Genomic DNA, 21829 nt, shown 5'->3' with positions numbered 1-21829 from the left:
TATTCTTGTATATAGGAGGCAGTATTATAGTAGTTATATTCCTGTATATAGGGGGCAGTATTATAGTAGTTATATTCTTGTATATAGGGGGCAGTATTATAGTAGTTATATTCTTGTGTATATAGGAGGCAGTATTATAGTAGTTATATTCCTGTATATAGGGGGCAGTATTATAGTAGTTATATTCTTGTATATAGGGGGCAGTATTATAGTAGTTATATTCTTGTATATAGGGTGCAGTATTATAGTAGTTATATTCTTGTATATAGGGGCAGTATTATAGTAGTTATATTCTTGTATATAGGAGGCAGTATTATAGTAGTTATATTCTTGTATATAGGGAGCAGTATTATAGTAGTTATATTCTTGTATATAGGAGGCAGTATTATAGTAGTTATATTCTTGTATATAGGGGGCAGTATTATAGTAGTTATATTCTTGTATATAGGAGGCAGTATTATAGTAGTTATATTCTTGTATATAGGGGGCAGTAATATAGTAGTTATATTCTTGTATATAGGGGGAGTATTATAGTAGTTATATTCTTGTATATAGGAGGCAGTATTATAGTAGTTATATTCTTGTATATAGGGGGCAGTATTATAGTAGTTATATTCTTGTATATAGGAGGCAGTATTATAGTAGTTATATTCCTGTATATAGGGGGCAGTATTATAGTAGTTATATTCTTGTATATAGGGGGCAGTATTATAGTAGTTATATTCTTGTATATAGGGGGCAGTATTATAGTAGTTATATTCTTGTATATAGGGGGCAGTATTATAGTAGTTATATTCTTGTATATAGGAGGCAGTATTATAGTAGTTATATTCCTGTATATAGGGGGCAGTATTATAGTAGTTATATTCTTGTATATAGGGGGCAGTATTATAGCAGTTATATTCTTGTATATAGAGGGCAGTATTATAGTAGTTATATTCTTGTATATAGGGGGCAGTATTATAGTAGTTATATTCTTGTATATAGGGGGCAGTATTATAGTAGTTATATTCTTGTATATAGAGGCAGTAATATAGTGGTTATATTCTTGTATATAGGAGCAGTATTATAGTAGTTATATTCTTGTATATAGGGGGCCGTATTATAGTAGTTATATTCTTGTATATAGGGGGCAGTATTATAGTAGTTATATTCTTTTTGAAACAAAGGTTTTTATTGAGAAAGTAAGAAAACATCTGCTGTACATATATTACACTTTACAAGAGTATATCGGGACAACCCCCGCTGACAGTCATATATGAAGATCATAGTTATAAAGGTCAAGGATGTTCAGAGCATACATATATATATACATCTTAGGCCCATATAAAGTTGTAACATGAACAGTCAATGTTATATAAAGGACTAAAAACATATGTACTCCTTTAGTAATATATTTGTTTTACTCGGTTTTTGATAAAAATAAAAAAGAAAACAAAAAACATCTAGATCAAAATTAACTAAAAAACAGAACCAAAAAATAACACTAAACCTTACTCACAGGATCATACATTTGTAAGGAAAAATGTCTTATGTGTGGAGAGCATCAACAAAATAACGAGAATCAGTCCATTTATCCCAATGAAGACACTGGGTTACTAGGGTTCTCTGCTGATAAATCGAACGTTCCATAATACAATTTAGATTAACACATTGAATCACCTTATTCAGTGTAGGAGTGGAGGTCTTCTTCCAATACCTAGCAATTAATATTCTTGCTGAGCACAACACATGAAAGATTACGGTCTTATCATGTGTATGAAAGTCGCCTAATCCCACATTAAGTAATGCCAACTCCGGGGTACATTCTAGCGGAAATTGTAGTACATTGGTTAATAGTTTATCTATTTTTTTCCAAAACGTCTTAAGAGCTGAACAAAACCAAAAAATATGCTTAAAGAGGCTCTGTCACCAGATTTTGCAACCCCTATCTGCTATTGCAAGACTTGGACTTTTGCAAGCCTCATTTGCATAATTACAAAAATGGTCATAACTTGGCCAAAAATGCTCGTTTTTTTTAAAATAAAAACGTTACTGTAATCTACATTGCAGCGCCTATCTGCTGCAATAGCAGATAGGGGTTGCAAAATCTGGTGACAGAGCCTCTTTAAGAGTACCAATTTCCTTACAGCATCTCCAGCACATATTAGATGAGTTAGGGTAGATGAGAGATAGGCGGTGAGGTGTCAAATACCACCTGTATAATACCTTCCTAGAGGCTTCTAAATGGTGAGTGGAGTTGGATAGTTGAGAGGCCAGGGAGAAAGTAGCTTCCCAGTCTACACTACCCGTGGGCAATGCAAGATCCGTTTCCCATTTATCAACGAATAGAAGGTTAGATTTGTTCAACATTTCCAAGATAGCCTGATAGGCTTTGGACACCCCTTTTGCTCTTCTATCCGGCTGGTGAAAGTATATTTCGTAAGGCGTTTTAAGGGGAGAAGGAGTATCACTCATTCCCAACAAAAAGTGACGAACTCTAACATATTTGTAAAATTCTGTAATTGGCAGATGAAACTTAGTAGATAGCTCCGCAAAGGTAAGAAGAAGACCTTCACTCCACACGTCCCCCACCTTCTCAATGCCCTCCGATTCCCACATTGACAGGTTCATATCAGGTAACAAGTATGAGAGATTCTTAATGGATAACTCTGCTACCCTTAGTGGAACCAGGCCTCTTTTTACTACCATCATTTTCCATGAAGCTAAAGCAGCCTTGGTAGTTAACATAGTTGGGGTGGGAGTGGGCTGTTTAAGTGCCATAGCCCATAGGTATGAATCCAAGGAGTTAACTTTTTCCCGTGCTTTTTCTATGAGAACCCAATGCAAAGAATGTGTAGGGTGCAACCATTGTCTAACCTGATCTAAAATGCAGGCGTGATAGTACGCTGTAATATGAGGGAAGCCTAAACCGCCTTGAGCGATTGGTAGGTAAAGAACCTGAGCCGCGACTCTGGCCCTTTGTTTTTTCCATACATATTTCACCAGTAAATTTTGTAGTTTATGTAAATATGAGGTAGGGATCCAGATGGGCAAATTCCTAAACAGGTAGAGAATTTTAGGTAAAATCATCATTTTCAGTGCTGCAATACGCCCTACCCACGAAACCTCAAATTTAAGGTATTCCTCTAGTTCGCTGGATAACTGGCTCAGTAGCGGGGGGTAGTTAAGAGCATACATCTGAGAGGCTGGGAAAGCTAATTTAATCCCTAAATAAGTCAGCCCTCGAGTCGACCATTGAAAGGAGTACAAAGATTGCAAATTCTGAACCACCGAATCTGATAAGCCCATGTTCATAATTTGGGACTTATTTTCATTTAGTTTGTAATAAGAAATAGTACTAAACGTGTTTTAGAATATTCATAATGTGTGGAAGGGAGGTGCAGGGGTCTGTCAGAATCATAAGAACATCATCGGCGAATAGACCTATTTTGTGTTCAGTTCGCCCAGCTTTTACCCCTCTGATTTCTGTATTTGATCTTATGACCTCCGCCAATGGCTCCATCACCAGAGTAAAAATTAGCGGGGAAAGCGGACACCCCTGACGCGTGCCATTAGTGATAAGAAATGGGGAAGATTGATACCCCGAGGCCAACACCGTAGCAGAAGGATGAGTGTATAGTGCCATAATGATGTCTCGAGCTTTCCCCACGATGCCAAATTTGGTAAGAACAGCCTCCAGGTAACCCCAGTGCACCCGATCAAACGCCTTCTCCGCATCCAAAGATAGAAGCAGAGAAGGCGTCCGACTTCTCCCCACCCAATCGATGAGGTCTACAAACCTTCTCGTCCCATCTACCGAAGATCTCTGTCTAATAAATCCAACCTGATCTTGATGTATCAATTGAGGAAGTATCAAAGCTAATCTCGTGGCTAAGATTTTGGAGTACAACTTTAAGGCTGGGTTCACACGTGGCGGAATTTCACTTAAATTCCGCTGCGGACACTCCGCAGCGTTAATCCGCAGCGGAGCCGTTTGTCCATTGACTTACACTTTAATTTAGCAGTGTTCGTTTAGACGAGGCGTAAAATTCCGCTGCGGAGCATAGGCTGCGGAGCGGAATTTGGTGTCCGCAGCATGCTCTGTCTGTTGCGGAGCAGTGGCGGACTCATGGCGGAATTTCTCCATTGACTTCAATGGAGATTCTAAGTTCCGCAATGAAGTCCGCAGCTGTCATGCACATGTTATGTGTGCTGCGGATGCGTCTTGTTTTTTTGCCATGACATTTCTTCATTCTGGCTGGACCTATGTATTTCTAGGTCTACAGCCAGACTGAGGAAGTCAATGGGGCTCCAGTAATGACGGGAGCGTTGCTAGGAGACGTCTGTAAATAGTCACTGTCCAGGGTGCTGAAAGAGTTAAGCGATCGGCAGTAACTGTTTCTGCACCCTGGACAGTGACTACCGATCACAATATACAGCAACCTGTAAAAAAATATAAGTTCAAACTTACCGAGAACTCCCTGCTTCTGTCTCCAGTCCGGCCTCCCAGGATGACGTTTCAGTCTAAGTGACGGCTGCAGCCAATCACAGGCCAAGCACAGGCTGCAGCGGTCACATGGACTGGCGCGTCATCCAGGGAGGTCGGGCTGGATGCCGAAAGAGGGACGCGTCACCAAGACAACGGGCGGTAAGTATGAACTTCGTTTACTTTCACTAGGGAAAGTGCTGTCCCTTCTCTCTATCCTGCACTGATAGGGAGAAGGGAAGCACTTTTCCCGCAGTCCGCAGCAGCTAGTCCGCATCAATTTACTGCACATTTTGTGCAGATCCGCAGCAGAATCTGCAACGCAGATTCTGTGCGGCATTGATGCGGACAGTTGCGGAGGAAATCCGCCACGTGTGGTCATGCCCTTAATCTGTATTAAGTAGGCTAATGGGACGAAAATTTTGCGGCCTATCCGCAGGTTTGCCCGGTTTAGGTAATGTTATAACTGTAGCTCGGAGCATTTCTGGAGGCATTTGACCCGTCGTGTGAATATGCGTGAATAAAGATAAAAGCTGGGGGCCTAGAATAGTGCGGAATTTTTTAAAATAATCATTAGTAAGCCCATCAGGCCCTGGAGATTTTTGGGACTTTAGGGAACTTATAGCATCTCCAATTTCTGTCAGTTGGAAAGGCTGGGATAAGGCTTCCAGCTGGTCTGGTGTGACACACGGAAGCGCTACAGAGTCCAAAAATCCTGCAATGCCCGACGAGCAAGGTTGGGGAACCACTGGATCTTGTTTTAAATTATAGAGAGAAGAGTAGTATTGTGCGATAGAGTTCGCAATATCCTGTGGATTAAATAAAATCTCGTTTTGTTGGTTGTAAAGGAAGGGAATTCTAGATTTACAGTCTTGACGTTTTAATTGTTGCGCTAAAAGAGTTCCCGCCCTATTACTGTGCCTGTAATACTTGACTTTCAGTCGTCTTAAAGCTTTATCGTATTTGTATAAATCTAGTTGGTGCAATTGTGTATGGAGCTGTCCAATCTCGCGGGCTCTTCCTGTATCAAATGCCACTTTATTTACCTGCGTAAGTCGGATAATATCTTCTAATAGTTGAATTCTTTTAGCTTCCCTAATCTTTTTGTCCCTAGCTGCTAAACTAAGGAAGTGCCCTCTCATATAGGCTTTATGGGCACACCAAACCATTGTGGGAGATACCTCCGGGGATACATTAAATTGAAAGAACTCTTCCAAGTTGGTTACATGAGCGTCTTGATATTTAGGGGAATTTAAGATAAAGTGATTAATCCGCCAGGGGAATGAAGGGGGTTTATTAAAATTTTCAGAAATTGAAATCGAAATAGGGGCGTGATCAGACCACGTAATGGGTCCAATTTGAGAGGAAGAGACCTTATCAAACAAATACTTATCCACGAATACCATATCAATTCTCGAATATGTGCCATGAGGGTGTGAAAAGAATGTGAAATCCTTCTCATTTAAATGTTGCAAGCGCCAAACATCCACCAGACCCTCCCCTGACATAGTTTTGAATAATTCCGAGGGAGAATGCACCGCTCCCAGTGTTGTAGTGTCTAAAGACGGCCACATAACTTTATTGTAGTCTCCTACTATTATAAGATGTCCTTTTTGAATCTGGTGAATCTTTCTAAAAAGTCTATTAAGGAATCGGATCTGATGAATGTTTGGCGCATATACATTGACAATAGTATACTGTACATTATTCAAATGGCACACTAGAATGATATACCGGCCTCCAGGATCAATATGTATATGATCCTGTACAAATGCAACCGCGTGATTCATTATAATAGACACACCTCTTTTCTTTGCAACTGCCGGGGCTGTATATATGTGGGGAAAATGCTTGTGTTTTAGACGAAATGTGTCTGCCTGATTTAAGTGTGTCTCTTGTACACATAGCACCGATGCCTGCAATTTCTTAGCTTCAGCCCATAACATGGAGCGTTTGAAAGGGCTATTTAACCCTTTAGTGTTCAGGGAGGAAAATTTAAGTACCATATTGACGGTTAAAATATACTTGCGTAAAGGCCCCTTTCTTGCGGTGTAACAACTCCACCTGTAATCTCAAACTAGCTATGAGATCTAGTATCTTATGACCTGTGAGTGTGAGTAACTGAACCACCGGATCCAACCCGCGGATCCTTAAACAAACAACTAAACATAGCGATCCAGGACCTATCTGACAAGCAGACAGTACAACCCCAGAAGGGAGGGAAATCTGCATCAACACTAGCAGACATGACCCTACCCTAGGCTATATCAATGAGAGCTCATCCCCTCAAAACAAAAAGCATAAAGCATAAAGCTCATCCAATATTGGCATAGAATAACTGCCTCCACAGAGGCTACTTATACATGAACAATGCATTCCAGCAGTGTAAGTAATAACAGAGAATTTAAATGGGAACCCCCACTGGAGGTTAAGATAAAGAAGACCGACGATGGCACACTTCGCGCCATTCCTCCTCAAGGCGGTGAAACTTTGTAGCTGGGTTGACAGCTCGGAGCCGTGGAGAAGATCCCCCTTTTGGTAGTCCCCCAGACTCTAAATTCCACTTGGTGATGAGTGCCGCGGCTTTAGCCGGAGTGTCCGCAACATGCCTTGATTCTTTGTACGAGATAACCAATTTAACAGGAAACCCCCATTTATAAGGTATCTGGCAGTCCCGTAAAACACGTGTTGTGGGGCCAAATTCTTTTCTGCGAAGTAGTGTAGCTGCTGAAAGATCAGCAAATAGCTGTATATTCTTATATCTCTCAGGTAGAGAGGTTGCGTTTCTCGCTGCCAGGAGAAGCTTATCTTTTGAAATGGTAAAAGTGTATCCGGGCAATCACATCTCTTGGCGTCGATGCCGGCAGGGATTTAGGTTTAGGGATACGATGCGCCCTATCCACCAGCAAATCTCCCTGCGGCGTCTCCGGCAGCAAGGCCACAAATAGATCCATTAAGTATTCCACCAGTTGAGCATTTGTTATATCTTCAGGAATACCCCTAAAGCGCACATTATTTCGACGTGACCTGTCCTCCAAGTCCGCAATTTTACACGACAACGCTTCCACTTGTTCTTCCAAACAGAGTCCACTAAATCATTATGGGCCACAGAGTATTCTGATAACTTAGTTTCAATGTGAGAGGTTCTATCCCCCAAGGCCATGAAATCTTTTTGTAAATCATGGAATGCATGCTGAATAGACTGCTGTATAGAAGCATGAAAATCGTGCAGCATGTGTTTAAGTGCAGATTCAGTCACTGGTTTATCAGCCCCTGTGCTGTGTAACATCTCAGACGCCATGTTTAGCACATGGTCTAGAGGAGAGTTATCAGTACTCACTGTTGGGGAAGATGGCATCCTGGAGGAGAACAGTCCAGCTTGAGGCCCGGTATGCAGCAATGCAGGGTCCGAGGATCGAGGAAAGCAGGGTGAGGAGACTGCGAGGCCTGCACCTCTAACAGCCCCAGAAGATCTGCGGTCAGCTACATGCTCCTCTGACATCTCTGAAGACGGCGATCCGGCGCCATTTTGGGACCTCGCCGCCGGGAAGAACTCCGTCATCTTTGTAGCGGCCGGTTTCTTACGAATCCTTCCCATCTTGACAGGGTAAGTATCCTTACGGTGTCCGGTTATCGGTGTTGCTATTTAAAATCACGGATGAGCCCTGTGAGAGCCGATGTTAGCCGATTATAGCCTAGGAGCTAGGGAGCTGGAACAACACACGTCCTACTCCATGCGCTTGCGGCCACACCCCCCCTCAGTAGTTATATTCTTGTATATAGGGGGCAGTATTATAGTAGTTATATTCTTGTATATAGGGGGCAGTATTATAGTAGTTATATTCTTGTATATAGGGGCAGTATTATAGTAGTTATATTCTTGTATATAGGGGGCAGTATTATAGTAGTTATATTCTTGTATATTGGAGCAGTATTATAGTAGTTATATTCTTGTATATAGGGGGCAGTATTATAGTAGTTATATTCTTGTATATAGGGGGCAGTATTATAGTAGTTATATTCTTGTATATAGGGGGCAGTATTATAGTAGTTATATTCTTGTATATAGGGGCAGTATTATAGTAGTTATATTCTTGTATATAGGAGCAGTATTATAGTAGTTATATTCTTGTATATAGGAGCAGTATTATAGTAGTTATATTCGTGTATAGGGGGCAGTGTTATAGTAGTTATATTCTTGTATATAGGAGCAGTATTATAGTAGTTATATTCTTGTATATAGGAGCAGTATTATAGTAGTTATATTCTTGTATATAGGGGCAGTATTATAGTAGTTATATTCTTGTATATAGGAGGCAGTATTATAGTAGTTATATTCTTGTATATAGGAGCAGTATTATAGTAGTTATATTCTTGTATATAGGAGCAGTATTATAGTAGTTATATTCGTGTATAGGGGGCAGTGTTATAGTAGTTATATTCTTGTATATAGGGGCAGTAATATAGTAGCTATATTCTTGTATATAGGAGCAGTATTATAGTAGTTATATTCTTGTATATAGGAGGCAGTATTATAGTAGTTATATTCTTGTATATAGGAGCAGGATTATAGTAGTTATATTCTTGTATATAGGGGGCAGTATTATAGTAATTATATTCTTGTATATAGGGGGCAGTATTATAGTAGTTATATTCTTGTATATAGGGAGCAGTATTATAGTAGTTATATTCTTGTATATAGGGGGCAGTATTATAGTAGTTATATTCTTGTATATAGGGGGCAGTATTATAGTAGTTCTTGTATATAGGGAGCAGTATTATAGTAGCTATATTCTTGTATATAGGGAGCAGTATTATAGTAGTTATATTCTTGTATATAGGAGGCAGTATTATAGTAGTTATATTCTTGTATATAGGAGCATGATTATAGTAGTTATATTCTTGTATATAGGGGGCAGTATTATAGTAATTATATTCTTGTATATAGGGGGCAGTATTATGGTAGTTATATTCTTGTATATAGGGAGCAGTATTATAGTAGTTATATTCTTGTATATAGGGGGCAGTATTATAGTAGTTATATTCTTGTATATAGGGGGCAGTATTATAGTAGTTATATTCTTGTATATAGGGAGCAGTATTATAGTAGTTATATTCTTGTATATAGGGGGCAGTATTATAGTAGTTATATTCTTGTATATAGGGGCAGTATTATAGTAGTTATATTCTTGTATATAGGAGCAGTATTATAGTAGTTATATTCTTGTATATAGAGGGCAGTATTATAGTAGTTATATTCTTGTATATAGGGGCAGTGTTATAGTAGTTATATTCTTGTATATAGGGGCAGTATTATAGTAGATATATTCTTGTATATAGGAGGCAGTATTACAGTAGTTATATTCTTGTATATAGGAGCAGTATTATAGTAGTTATATTCTTGTATATAGGGGGCAGTATTATAGTAGTTATATTCTTGTATATAGGGGGCAGTATTATAGTAGTTACATTCTTGTATATAGGAGCAGTATTATAGTAGTTATATTCTTGTATAGAGGAGCAGTATTATAGTAGTCATATTCTTGTATATAGGGGGCAGTATTATAGTAGTTATATTCTTGTATATAGGAGGCAGTATTATAGTAGTTATATTCTTGTGTATTATAGTAGTTATATTCTTGTATATAGGAGCAGTATTATAGTAGTTATATTCTTGTACATAGGGGGCAGTATTATAGTAGTTATATTCTTGTATATAGGAGCAGTATTATAGTAGTTATATTCTTGTATATAGGGGGCAGTATTATAGTAGTTATATTCTTGTATATAGGGGGCAGTATTATAGCAGTTATATTCTTGTATATAGGAGCAGTATTATAGTAGTTATATTCTTGTATATAGGGAGCAGTATTCTAGTAGTTATATTCTTGTATATAGGAGCAGTATTATGGTAGTTATATTCTTGTACATAGGGAGCAGTATTATAGTAATATTCTTGTATATAGGAGCAGTATTATAGTAGTTATATTCTTGTGTATAGGGCAGTATTATAGTAGTTATATTATTGTACATAGGGGCAGTATTATAGTTGTTATATTATTGTACATAGGGGCAGTATTATAGTAGTTATATTCTTGTACATAGGGGCAGTATTATAGTAGTTATATTCTTGTATATAGGTAGCAGTATTATAGTAGTTATATTCTTGTATATAGGGGCAGTATTATAGTAGTTATATTCTAGTATATAGGGGGCAGTATTATGGTAGTTATATTCTCGTATATAGGGGGCAGTATTATGGTAGTTATATTCTTGTATATAGGAGCAGTATTATAGTAATTATATTCTTGTATATAGGGAGCAGCATTATAGTAGTTATATTCTTGTATATAGGGGGCAGTATTATAGTAGTTATATTCTTGTATATAGGATCAGTATTATAGTAGTTATATTTTTGTATATAGGAGCAGTATTATAGTAGTTATATTCTTCTATATAGGGGCAGTATTATAGTAGTTATATTCTTCTATATAGGGGCAGTATTATAGTAGTTATATTCTTCTATATAGGGGCAGTATTATAGTAGTTATATTCTTGTATATAGGAGCAGTATTATAGTAGATATATTCTTGTATATAGGGGCAGTATTATAGTAGTTATATTCTTGTATATAGGGGCAGTATTATAGTAGTTATATTCTTGTACATAGGGGCAGTATTATAGTAGTTATATTCTTGTATATAGGGGACAGTATTATAGTAGTTATATTCTTGTATATAGAGGCAGTATTATAGTAGTTATATTCTTGTATATAGGGGGCAGTATTATAGTAGTTATATTCTTGTATATAGGGAGCAGTATTATAGTAGTTATTTTCTTGTATATAGGGGCAGTATTATAGTAGTTATATTCTAGTATATAGGGGGCAGTATTATGGTAGTTATATTCTCGTATATAGGGGGTAGTATTATGGTAGTTATATTCTCGTATATAGGGGGTAGTATTATAGTAATTATATTCTTGTATGTAGGGAGCAGTATTATAGTAGTTATATTCTTGTATATAGGGGGCAGTATTATAGTAGTTATATTCTTGTGTATAGGATCAGTATTATAGTAGTTATATTTTTGTATATAGGAGCAGTATTATAGTAGTTATATTCTTCTATATAGGGGCAGTATTATAGTAGTTATATTCTTGTATATAGGGGCAGTATTATAGTAGTTATATTCTTGTATATAGGAGCAGTATTATAGTAGATATATTCTTGTATATAGGGGCAGTATTATAGTAGTTATATTCTTGTATATAGGGGGGCAGTAATATAGTAGTTATATTCTTGTATATAGGGGCAGTATTATAGTTGTTATATTCTTGTATATAGGGGGCAGTATTATAGTAGTTATATTCTTGTATATAGGAGCAGTATTATAGTAGTTATATTCTTGTATATAGGGGCAGTATTATAGTTGTTATATTCTTGTATATAGGGGGCAGTATTATAGTAGTTATATTCTTGTATATAGGAGCAGTATTATAGTAGTTATATTCTTGTATATAGGGGCAGTATTATAGTAGTTATATTCTTGTATATAGGGGGCAGTATTATAGTAGTTATATTCTTGTATATAGGAGCAGTATTATAGTAGATATATTCTTGTATATAGGGGCAGTATTATAGTAGTTATATTCTTGTATATAGGGGGGCAGTAATATAGTAGTTATATTCTTGTATATAGGGGGCAGTATTATAGTAGTTATATTCTTGTATATAGGGACAGTATTATAGTAGTTATATTCTTGTATATAGGAGCAGTATTATAGTAGTTATATTCTTGTATATAGGAGCAGTATTATAGTAGTTATATTCTTGTATATAGGGGGCAGTATTATAGTAGTTATATTCTTGTATATAGGGGCAGTATTATAGTAGTTATATTCTTGTATATAGGTGGCAGTATTATAGTAGTTATATTCTTGTATATAGGGGCAGTATTATAGTAGTTATATTCTTGTATATAGGGGCAGTATTATAGTAGTTATATTCTTGTATATAGGGGCAGTATTATAGTAGTTATTGTGAATTAATGATTTCCACCAGGCGAGCACCTGAATTCATTTTAAAAGTGACAACCATACAGTTTTTTTTCTGACACCCAGAAATGTGATTAGGGGAGTCATCACTTTGCGTCGTCTTCTCCTTTTTGCCGATTTATGTAGTGCATTACTCAGCTTGGGGTGACAATGAGCACAAGAGAAATCTGCTTCCAGGAAAAATAACATGAAATCTCCGCTCCATCCTGAGACCTGATCCACTACGTGATTTATATAGTGCAATTCCTGACCAGGTGAACTTACCCTAAGTACAAAAAATGCACACTTTGTCCTTCTTACTTGACTTCTGAATGACTTTTTTTAATTCTGTCCTCCCGCACAAAGTCACTTGACGGCCGGCCTGTATTTTTCATCAATAACTTGTGTACTACTGTCCCTGCTGTTTCCTCTTCTCCGTGCCATCAAATCTAAACAAGAGGTGAGAGACGTGGAACAGTCCATCTGTTTACTTGACAAAACTCTGAGCATTCTGGGATTCCAGCACTTGATTGGCGCTAATTGACTCGGCTCTAATTGGCTGCTCAGTCACCTTGTCCCAAACCGAATCCTATGACTGCGCTGCCGTATTTTACATTTTTTCTTTCAGCAGATGCAACACTAGAAATGCGGCGGTTCCCCTGGGTCATCATTATGTTCGGCTCTCAGACAATATTTACACTTTTACATCATTCCTTCCAGGAAATCTAAATGTCAGAAGCAAAAATGCGACGACCTGTTGCTTGATAACTTCTGCTTTACACCCAATCCACAAGACAACAATTCTTATTGCTTGCAAGATCTGTAAATACCCAAGGAAGCTTAGACAGGAATCATCGTTTTTCTGTATTGTTTCAGGCGGTTTTCCGCGCTTCAGCCTGGGGGATCGGAGGGGGTTTAGCTCTGTCTTTAGCATGACTCATATTTGTGGCAGGATAGAGAAAAATAGAATCCTTTGCTTTATCATTGAGGGATAATTTTCTAATAAGAAACTCAAGATATGTGTAGGAAATCTTTGGATGTGACTAGTGTATAAGTCATGATGTGAACCGTGATCATTAAATGGTATGCACCTGCAGAACTGCGTCCCCTACCGTGCAACGCATCCAAGTGTTGTGCATTGCAGAAACTCAGCTGAGCTCTTGAAGTACGTACAGCACTCTGCTTTGTTAGTAACTAGAGCATAAGCCATGATCGGCAGAAGATAATCATAGACAAATACCCTAAATTTAGTACATAGCGTAGGCTCCACACAGAGTTGATGAATTACAAACCGTAGCCAACAGAACTCTGAATGCGTCTTTGAATGTGAGTGGAGTATAAGCCATGATGTAACATAAGGTCAGAATACGATATACCTATGCAAGACTGCATGTCCTACATTGAAATTATTCCAAGAACGGAGGTTTGGCTGAGCAGTTTGAGTTGTTTAAGTCAACACAGAACTGAATAATTCCAAGTTGTAGCCAGCAGATGTTTGAATGCAGCTTTGGATGTGACCAGAGTATAACCCATGATATAACTCAAAATCCACACTTAAGTATTCCAATGTTATTTAGCATTAAACGAAGATCTAAATACGTTAAATAGAGTCCTCGTCTACTATGTATATTACTTTCAAATGTGCCTTATTGCTGCAGCTTTTCTGTGGCTCCTTTAAACGGCGCATGAGAAATCACGTAGGATCCGGAGTTGTCCGTTAATTTGTTCATTCTGCTTGTTAACACAGTGTGAGCGAATTGCTTGTGATTTGCAATTTCCTGTACCTTCTACCATAGAGGAGAAAGGAAACGTTCTGCGCTCCCATCATGTAATTAAGAACGAGTCTCTGAAGCCGCTGCCGGTTTAGTGCATAATGTTGTGACGCAGCTGGTGGCGAGTCTTCAGCGTGATTTGTTTTTTTGTAAAGCGCGCAATTATGTTAAAATATTGCAGTAAACAAACACGAGTGCATGGGGCGCGCCCACGTGCAGGTACAGGAGCGCGGCTCATATCAATCTCTTTTAGGCCTCTTTCACACAGGCACTTTTATTTAACGTCACTTTGTATATTTTATTTTTTTATTTCTGCCGTTTTTAAAGTCCTATAGAGAAGCCTATGGAAAAAACGCCTATGAAAAAAAAAAATTCCACAGACCCCAGAATTCCTCAAAAAGGCTACAACCGAAAACCCAGTTGTATGAAGTTCATTTTACTATAGACTGGGGTTTTCCCATTATCATTTATTTATCACCGATCATTATGTGATCGGTAGGGATCTGACGACTAGGACCCCCACCGATCATTACCTTGCCACTCCTGGGAGTCCCATAGGAATGGAGCGGTAGTGCACCTCTTCTTTAATTTCTATGGGGCTCCCAGGAACGGCAAGGTAAGCTCATTCTCGTGATCGGCGGGGGTCCCAGCGTTCAGACCACTACCGATCAGATATTTATCACCTTTCTTGAGGATAGGTGATAAAAAATGATTATGGGAAAACTCTTTGAATGTAACATCTAAAACACACAGGTAAAAAACAGAATGAAAAATGCCAAAAAATGCAGCAAAACTGTGTGTGTCCAACCTTATATAAAGGTTATCTGCACTTTTGCACAACGGAGCGGTGCATTGTGGGATCTCTGATGACGGAGCTCGGCTGTTTGGACAAATGTCTGCACAGTGCAAATAAATCACATACGTTTTCCAAGACGGAACCAGCAGAATGGCGAAGTGAATGGCGAAGAAATCGACTTCTAGGTCAATATCTGTTGGAGAGAATTAAAGGAAATTATTGACAAACACTCGGCTCTTGTTCATAACTGGAGGTTACCATCAAATATTCCTAAAACTGCTTCTATGGAAGACCCAGGTTTTTTAGACCATGTTTATACTCCATTGGTGCCCTTAAAATGTGTGGTCATAAGATGCATAATGTGAATAGGGATTTTTACGGTTCTTGTAACCTCACAGTCACTCTTTGCTGTTTAGATATATTTCCTTTACCAGCTTATTCCAGACACGATCCGACACAGAAGTTCGGTGTCGCCGCCGTTGGTTCTACCATTACCGTTGTGCACTTGATGAAACCATAGATTTTTTTTTCTTTGTTTCCTCCCTAGGATTCACCCCCCAGAACACTTTAAAAAGAAATACGGCATTGATGAAGTTCACTACGCATGTGACGTAAGTACTTTTGCAAACGTTTGCGTTTCTTTTCTATAGTAATCATGATTCTTACAACAGGCAATCTCCGCCTGGATGTGCCAACCAAATGAATTCAGGGGCGGCCGTTCATGTGCCGGTCTCTATCCATTCGGTTTTGTGGGAGTTGTGGAAACAGTAAGGCCGTATTCACACGAGCGTGTTTGGTCCGTGATATATGTCGGCAGTATTTCCCGGACCGGACACACTCAGGGAGCCGGGCTCCTAGCATCATAGTTATGTATGGCCGTAGGTGTCCCTGCCTCCTCCCGGGACTACTGTCCCGTACTTAAAAACATGATTACAGTACGGGACAGTTGTCCTGCAGCGAGGCAGGGACTCCTAGCTTCGTACATAACTATGATGCTAGGAGCCCCGCTCCCTGAGTGTGTTCGGTCCAGGAAATACTGCCGACATACGGACCGAGCACGCTCGTGTGAATCCGGCCTGACTGTGCCTCCTCATGCGGGTTGGGGTTGGAGTTGGGGACCCAGTTCTTCAGCTATCCTGTCATAGTCCATAAATGTCTGAGATGGGATATCCTTTTAAAATCCACTAAAATTGCTTGTAAATATAATCTGTTCACTTGCCCTCCTCTCTCCAGTTGATTTTATTTCGACCATTTCTTAAGGCCCTTTTACACTGGTCAATTATCGGGAAAACGAGCGTTCAAAGAACGCCCGTTCCCTGATATTTGCCCTGTGTAAACAGGGCAGCGATCAGCCAATCAACGGGCAAACGCTCATTCATCGGCTGATTGTATCGTTTTAAATGCCCAAAATATTACCATCGTCGGCAGCACATCGCCCTATGTAAACCCAGAGAGATGTGCTGTTGACATGATAGAAATGTAGTAACGAGCGCTCGGCCCCATACATATCTCCTTGTGAAAGAAGCAAACGAGCACCTTTCTCGTTGATCGGCGCTTGTTGTACCGGCCAAAATGTGACCCGAATGGCAATGCCATCTCACTGCTGCACAACCAGACCGTTTTGCCTTTCAGGAGTCTAGGAAAGATGGGTTATGGTGGCCGTAATTGTGGGAAGGATTTTGCATTCATTGCCTGTTACGTGAGTTGGCTGACTAGTGACTTCTGAGAGGCAAAACGCTCCATTATTGCAGCAGGGTCCATCAATAATTTCTGCATCGATAAGCAAGTCTGTAAATAAAGGGAGAGGAGACGCTGCTGTGAAGCTTCCTCGTGTATTCATATCTGCGCTCCGGTGTACTAGTATTCTTTGGTGTCTTGCCTGTGGATTTCCCTATAAACTGTATGGAGGTGATTTCTCGTCCCATATAACATGTTGAGCCCAAACTTCTGCATGTATGCCAATCAATCTTTCAGCTGGTAGGACCTGCTGGTACTTTTAGTTCCACAACAACTAGAATGCAATAGTTTGGCCACGCTGGTTTTCTTCAAATGTTCTTCAAATTTTATCCACATGGCGGGTATTGTAATCCAATACAGATGTAACGTGCACAAATCTGCACCGAAAATCTGCAGCATTTCCATCCCATGTGCAGAATGCCTTGGTCTCTAAAAGTTAGTAGAAGTCTTACCATTCACTGACTGCATACAGAGATCTTAAAGATGGCGAGGAATTAAATGCGAAGTATATTAGTAAGCTGCATAACAGTTTCAAGAAAGCTTTAAAGGGTAACTAAACATTTAACAAACTTCTGACATGTCGTAGTGACATGTCAGAATGTTTGGTGGGGGTCCGAGCACTGAGACCCCCACCGATCGCTAAAATGAAGCGGCAGAAACGCTCGTGTGAGCGCAGGAGGAGCTTCGTTTCTGTTCGGCTTTTATCCGGAAATCAATGTATTGGAGAACGGGCTCAATAGAAAGTCTAAGAGCCAGTACGCCAATACATCGGCTTTCTGGAAAAAGCCGCACAGACACAAAGCGGCTCCTGCCCTCACACGAGCACTTCTGCCACTTCATTTTAGCGATTTGTTGGGGGTCTCAGTGCTCGGACCCCCACCTATCAAAACTTCTGACATGTCACTATAACATGTCAGAAGTTTGTCTAACGTTTAGTTACCCTTTAAGTTTACATTTTTTTTCTTTTTAGAAATGCTGGGCAGGGATTTTTCCAGGCTGTTTTTTCATGGTGCCACTCTCTTCACTTAGGGCATCTATTATGCACCCTAGAAAATACAAGTCAGTGAGTCCTACTGTACCCTAATCAGGCAAGTGAGTGGCATACAGTTGGTACATCATTTAAATGGTGGGGGTCCGGTCCCCACCAACCAACAGAATAAAGGGACTGTGTCCCTTTTATTGTTTACACAGACACAGCTGCTCATCCACACGGGCGCTGTGCTTGCTACCGCAGCTCAAACCCATTTACTCTTGTGAGTGCCGGAAGTCAGACCCTCAGCGATCAAATATTGGTGGTCTATCCTAAAGATAGAAAATCAATATTAAAGTGGCGCAAAACCCCTTTAATATTTATGCGAGATACAGGAACCTCCACATTTCTCACCCTCTTACTTAGGAAATTTGGTGCTGGCACCAGCGGTCGGACACCCACCGATCTTATATTTTTGGCATATCACGTCAACATTTACCATCAATTTTTCAAGCCCCTTTAAGCTTTGATGGCATATTATTGTGTTCTATTTTAGGCTCCTGAGTGTCCATTATGAACCATTCCTCTACTATAAGACCCATTGCAGGATCTGAGGGTATTATAGGGTTAAGGCAATTCTACCGTAAGTCTTTTTGAATCTTTTAACATTTTCTTTTCTTTCCACCAGATCGCCAAAGTCTTGAGTGCAAAGAGCCCGTCCGTCCTGCTCACTCTGGTAACAAAACCTCCTTAGAATAATCTGACATCATTGACTTGTTACCTCTATAATCTGCTTCTATCAGGGGCTCAAAGGTCCCGTCTTATCAAAAATTTGCAAGTTAAGGGAAGAAGGACATTTAATCTGCAGTCTTTCCATTCCCACCTGAAACTTTTATGGTTGTGACGAAGAACAAATCCTCTGTAAATACTTCGCGTCCCTTTTATCTCATGTCAATTAGAACAAACTACATATTTTCTGATTATAAAGCTGATCATGCAAGCAACCTGGTGTGTATTGGGACTGTACGACACCTCACATGGGTTGGCAGGTTGGATATGAAGCCGTTCAATCATTTGTGATAATAATTCCCGGCTGCTTATCCTTATTGATGGCACTTGCGTGCTTATTGAGCCTAATGTGCAGGTTTATGGTGGAGTCGGGAGCATAGCTGTCAGATGAGCCATCATTCATGTGTATGTGGCGGTAATTATTAAAAATTCTGCCTGCAAATGCTGCTAAAGCTGCGATTATCAACCCGGGGAAACACGTTCCGTTGGTCATAACAGAAAAAGGATTTGGTTGAGACGTTTCTCAGTTGTCACCGATTCAACGTTTAACCCCTTAGTGACCAGCCTATTTTGGACCTTAATGACACAGCCATTTTTTAAGTTTTTCCATCGTCGCATTCCAAGAGCTATAACTTTTTTATTTTTGCGTCGACATAACTGTATAAGGTCTTGTTTTTTGCGGGACAAGTTGTATTTTTTAATAGCACAATTTTGAGGTACATATTATTTATTGATTAACTTTTATTAACTGTTTTTTGGGGGGGGAATAGAAAAAACCCTGAAATTTCGCCACGCTTTTTCACGTCTTAAGTCTACACTGTTTACCGTGTGATATAAATAACACAATAACTTTATTCAGCGGGTTGTTACAATTGCAACGATACCAAATTTGTATAGTTTTTGTATGTTTTACTACTTTTACACAGTAAACGCTTTTTTTTCAAAATTATTTGTTTTTGTGTCTCCATGTTTGAAGAGCCGTAACGTTTTTATTTTTTCGCCGAAGCAGTTGTATGAGGGCTTTTTTTTTGCGGGAAGACTTGTCGGTTTTATTGGTACCGTTTTGGAGTAGATGCGACTTTTTGATCACTTGAACATTTTTTTTTAAGTCAGGATTCACAGAAAACAGCAATTTTTCCATCGTTTTTTATTTAATTTTTTACGGCGTTCACCATGCGGGTTAAATAATGTAATAGATTTATAGTCGGCATCGTTACGGACGCGGCGATACCAAATATGCGTAACATTTTTTATTTATTTTGGTTTTTTAATAGTAAAGCATTTTGTAAGGGGAAAAGCTGGGTTTTTCATTTTTTTTTTCTTTATCAAAGATTTTATTTTGAAAATATACACAACAAAACAGCATATACATGGTTTCATACATTTGCAAAATTCACATACAGTGCACTATAACCTCTTCAAAATCACATAAAGTATGCAAAGACACAGAGCAGCAGTAGGAGGTAGCCTGATCAGTAAGCAAAAACGATATAAGAATTTTTCATTTTTTTTACATTTTTTTTTTAAATTAACTTTATTAAACTTTTTTTTCACTTTTTTACTAGTCCCATTAGGGGACTATAATATGCGATTCTGCGATCGCATTTATAATACACTGCAATACTTTTGTATTGCAGTGTATTACTGCCTGTCCGTTTAAAACGGACAGGCATCTGCTAGGTCATGCCAGAGGCATGATCTAGCAGGCATTCATTACAGGCAGACCTGGGGGCCTTTATTAGGCCCCCGGCTGGCATAGAAGACACTGACACTCGGCGATCGTATCGCCGGGTGTCGGTGAGAGAGAGAGGGAGCTCCGTCCCTCTCTCCAAAACCACTCAGATGCGGTGCTCGCTATTGTGCACCGCATCTGAGGGGTTAAACATGTGAGATCGATACTTATATCGATCTCACGCGGCAGAGCAGGGACGCCCCCAGCCCTCAGCTGCCTCTAGCAGCTGAGAGCAGGGAGATTTGACGGCTCCCTGCTCTGTTTACTCATTCTGATGCAGCGCCGTAAAAAGGCACATGCATCAGAATAAAGCCCGTTAGTGGCCGCCGTTAAAAGGCGTATTGGCGGTCACTAAGCGGTCGTAGAAGAAGTGCACGTGCGGCTATGAATGGCATCTGCAACAATGAGAATTATTTTTCCTATATACAGAGTCATTTCCATCTTGGCAGATTTCTTGTAGTGTGTGTGACCCTTTACCGACCAGCATGGGGGTCAAATTGTTCCCAATAAAGAAGGCTGGCCATATTTTCGGTGGCAATTTTTGCAGCATATTACTTTACGATCTGTAGTAAAATATAAGAAAGTTTACACACACAGCGTTTCGGTTGATGTAGCATTTTTGTGGTCAGCGGTGTTTTTCTCAAAATGCAGCGTTTTCTAGGTATTCCATTTTTTTCTTGTGTTTTCTTCATTCTTCTCTATAGAACTTCAAAAACGCCTGTACAAAATGACACAAAATATAAAAAATGCTGGTATTTTTTTTATACAGTTTAAAACCCCAGACAAAAACCCCTGTGGTAACGAGTCCTTAAAGGGTATGTACACCTTTTTTAAATAGTTTAATAAAAACGTCTATCTGTGTGTTTTGTGCAACTTTCTTAATACTTTTTATTAAAAATAATTTTAACTTTTTGAGATACAGCTGCTTTTGTATCCTGTATACTGAGCAGCTGTATCTAGCTCTGAAACCTGTATCCGTCAGGTCAGCGGCACTGATGGGTTCAGTGTCAGCGGATCCTGTGTGACTCTGACAGGCAGGATCCACCTGTTATCGATCACATCTAAGTTATGAACTTAGATGTAATCGGTAACTGCTCGATTCTGCGTGTCAGAGTCACACAGGATCCGCTGACACTGAACCCGTCAGTGCTGCTGACCTGACGGATACAGCTGCTCTGTATACGGAATACAAAAGCAACTGTATCTCAAAAAGTAAAGCTTTTTTAATAAAAAGTAATTAGAAAGTTACACCAAACACGGTTTCAAAGGTGTACATAGCCTTTAGGCCCTGTTCACACTGAGTTTTTTGCAGACAGAAAAATCTGCCTCAAAATTCCGTCTGGAATTTTAAGGCAGATTTTGACCAGCCTGCACGCAGTTTGTCAGCGGTTTTTGCTGTGTTTTTCGTCCGGGGCCATTGTTCGCCGCGGGCAAATAACGCAGGGAAAAACTCTTTCTCTGCCTCCCATTGATGTTAATGGGAGGTCAGAGACGGAGGCGCCCGAAGAAAGGGAATGTCGCTTGTTTTTCT

General features: G+C 39.4%; 1 protein-coding gene across 2 annotated transcripts in view; it reads left to right on the top strand.

The window, feature by feature from the left end:
* Positions 1-21829, top strand: part of PEPD (peptidase D) — a 297439-nt gene that overhangs the window by 129907 nt on the left and 145703 nt on the right. For both annotated transcript variants that reach the window (XM_075838450.1, XM_075838452.1), the window contains exons 4-5: positions 15618-15681; positions 18466-18513. In XM_075838450.1, coding sequence (XP_075694565.1) covers positions 15618-15681; positions 18466-18513 — 112 coding nt within the window. The remainder of the gene's footprint in view (positions 1-15617; positions 15682-18465; positions 18514-21829) is intronic.

The sequence above is a fragment of the Rhinoderma darwinii genome, chromosome 9, assembly GCF_050947455.1.
Source record: "Rhinoderma darwinii isolate aRhiDar2 chromosome 9, aRhiDar2.hap1, whole genome shotgun sequence".
Taxonomy (NCBI): domain Eukaryota; kingdom Metazoa; phylum Chordata; class Amphibia; order Anura; family Rhinodermatidae; genus Rhinoderma; species Rhinoderma darwinii.
This window is presented reverse-complemented; position numbering and strand designations above follow the sequence as displayed.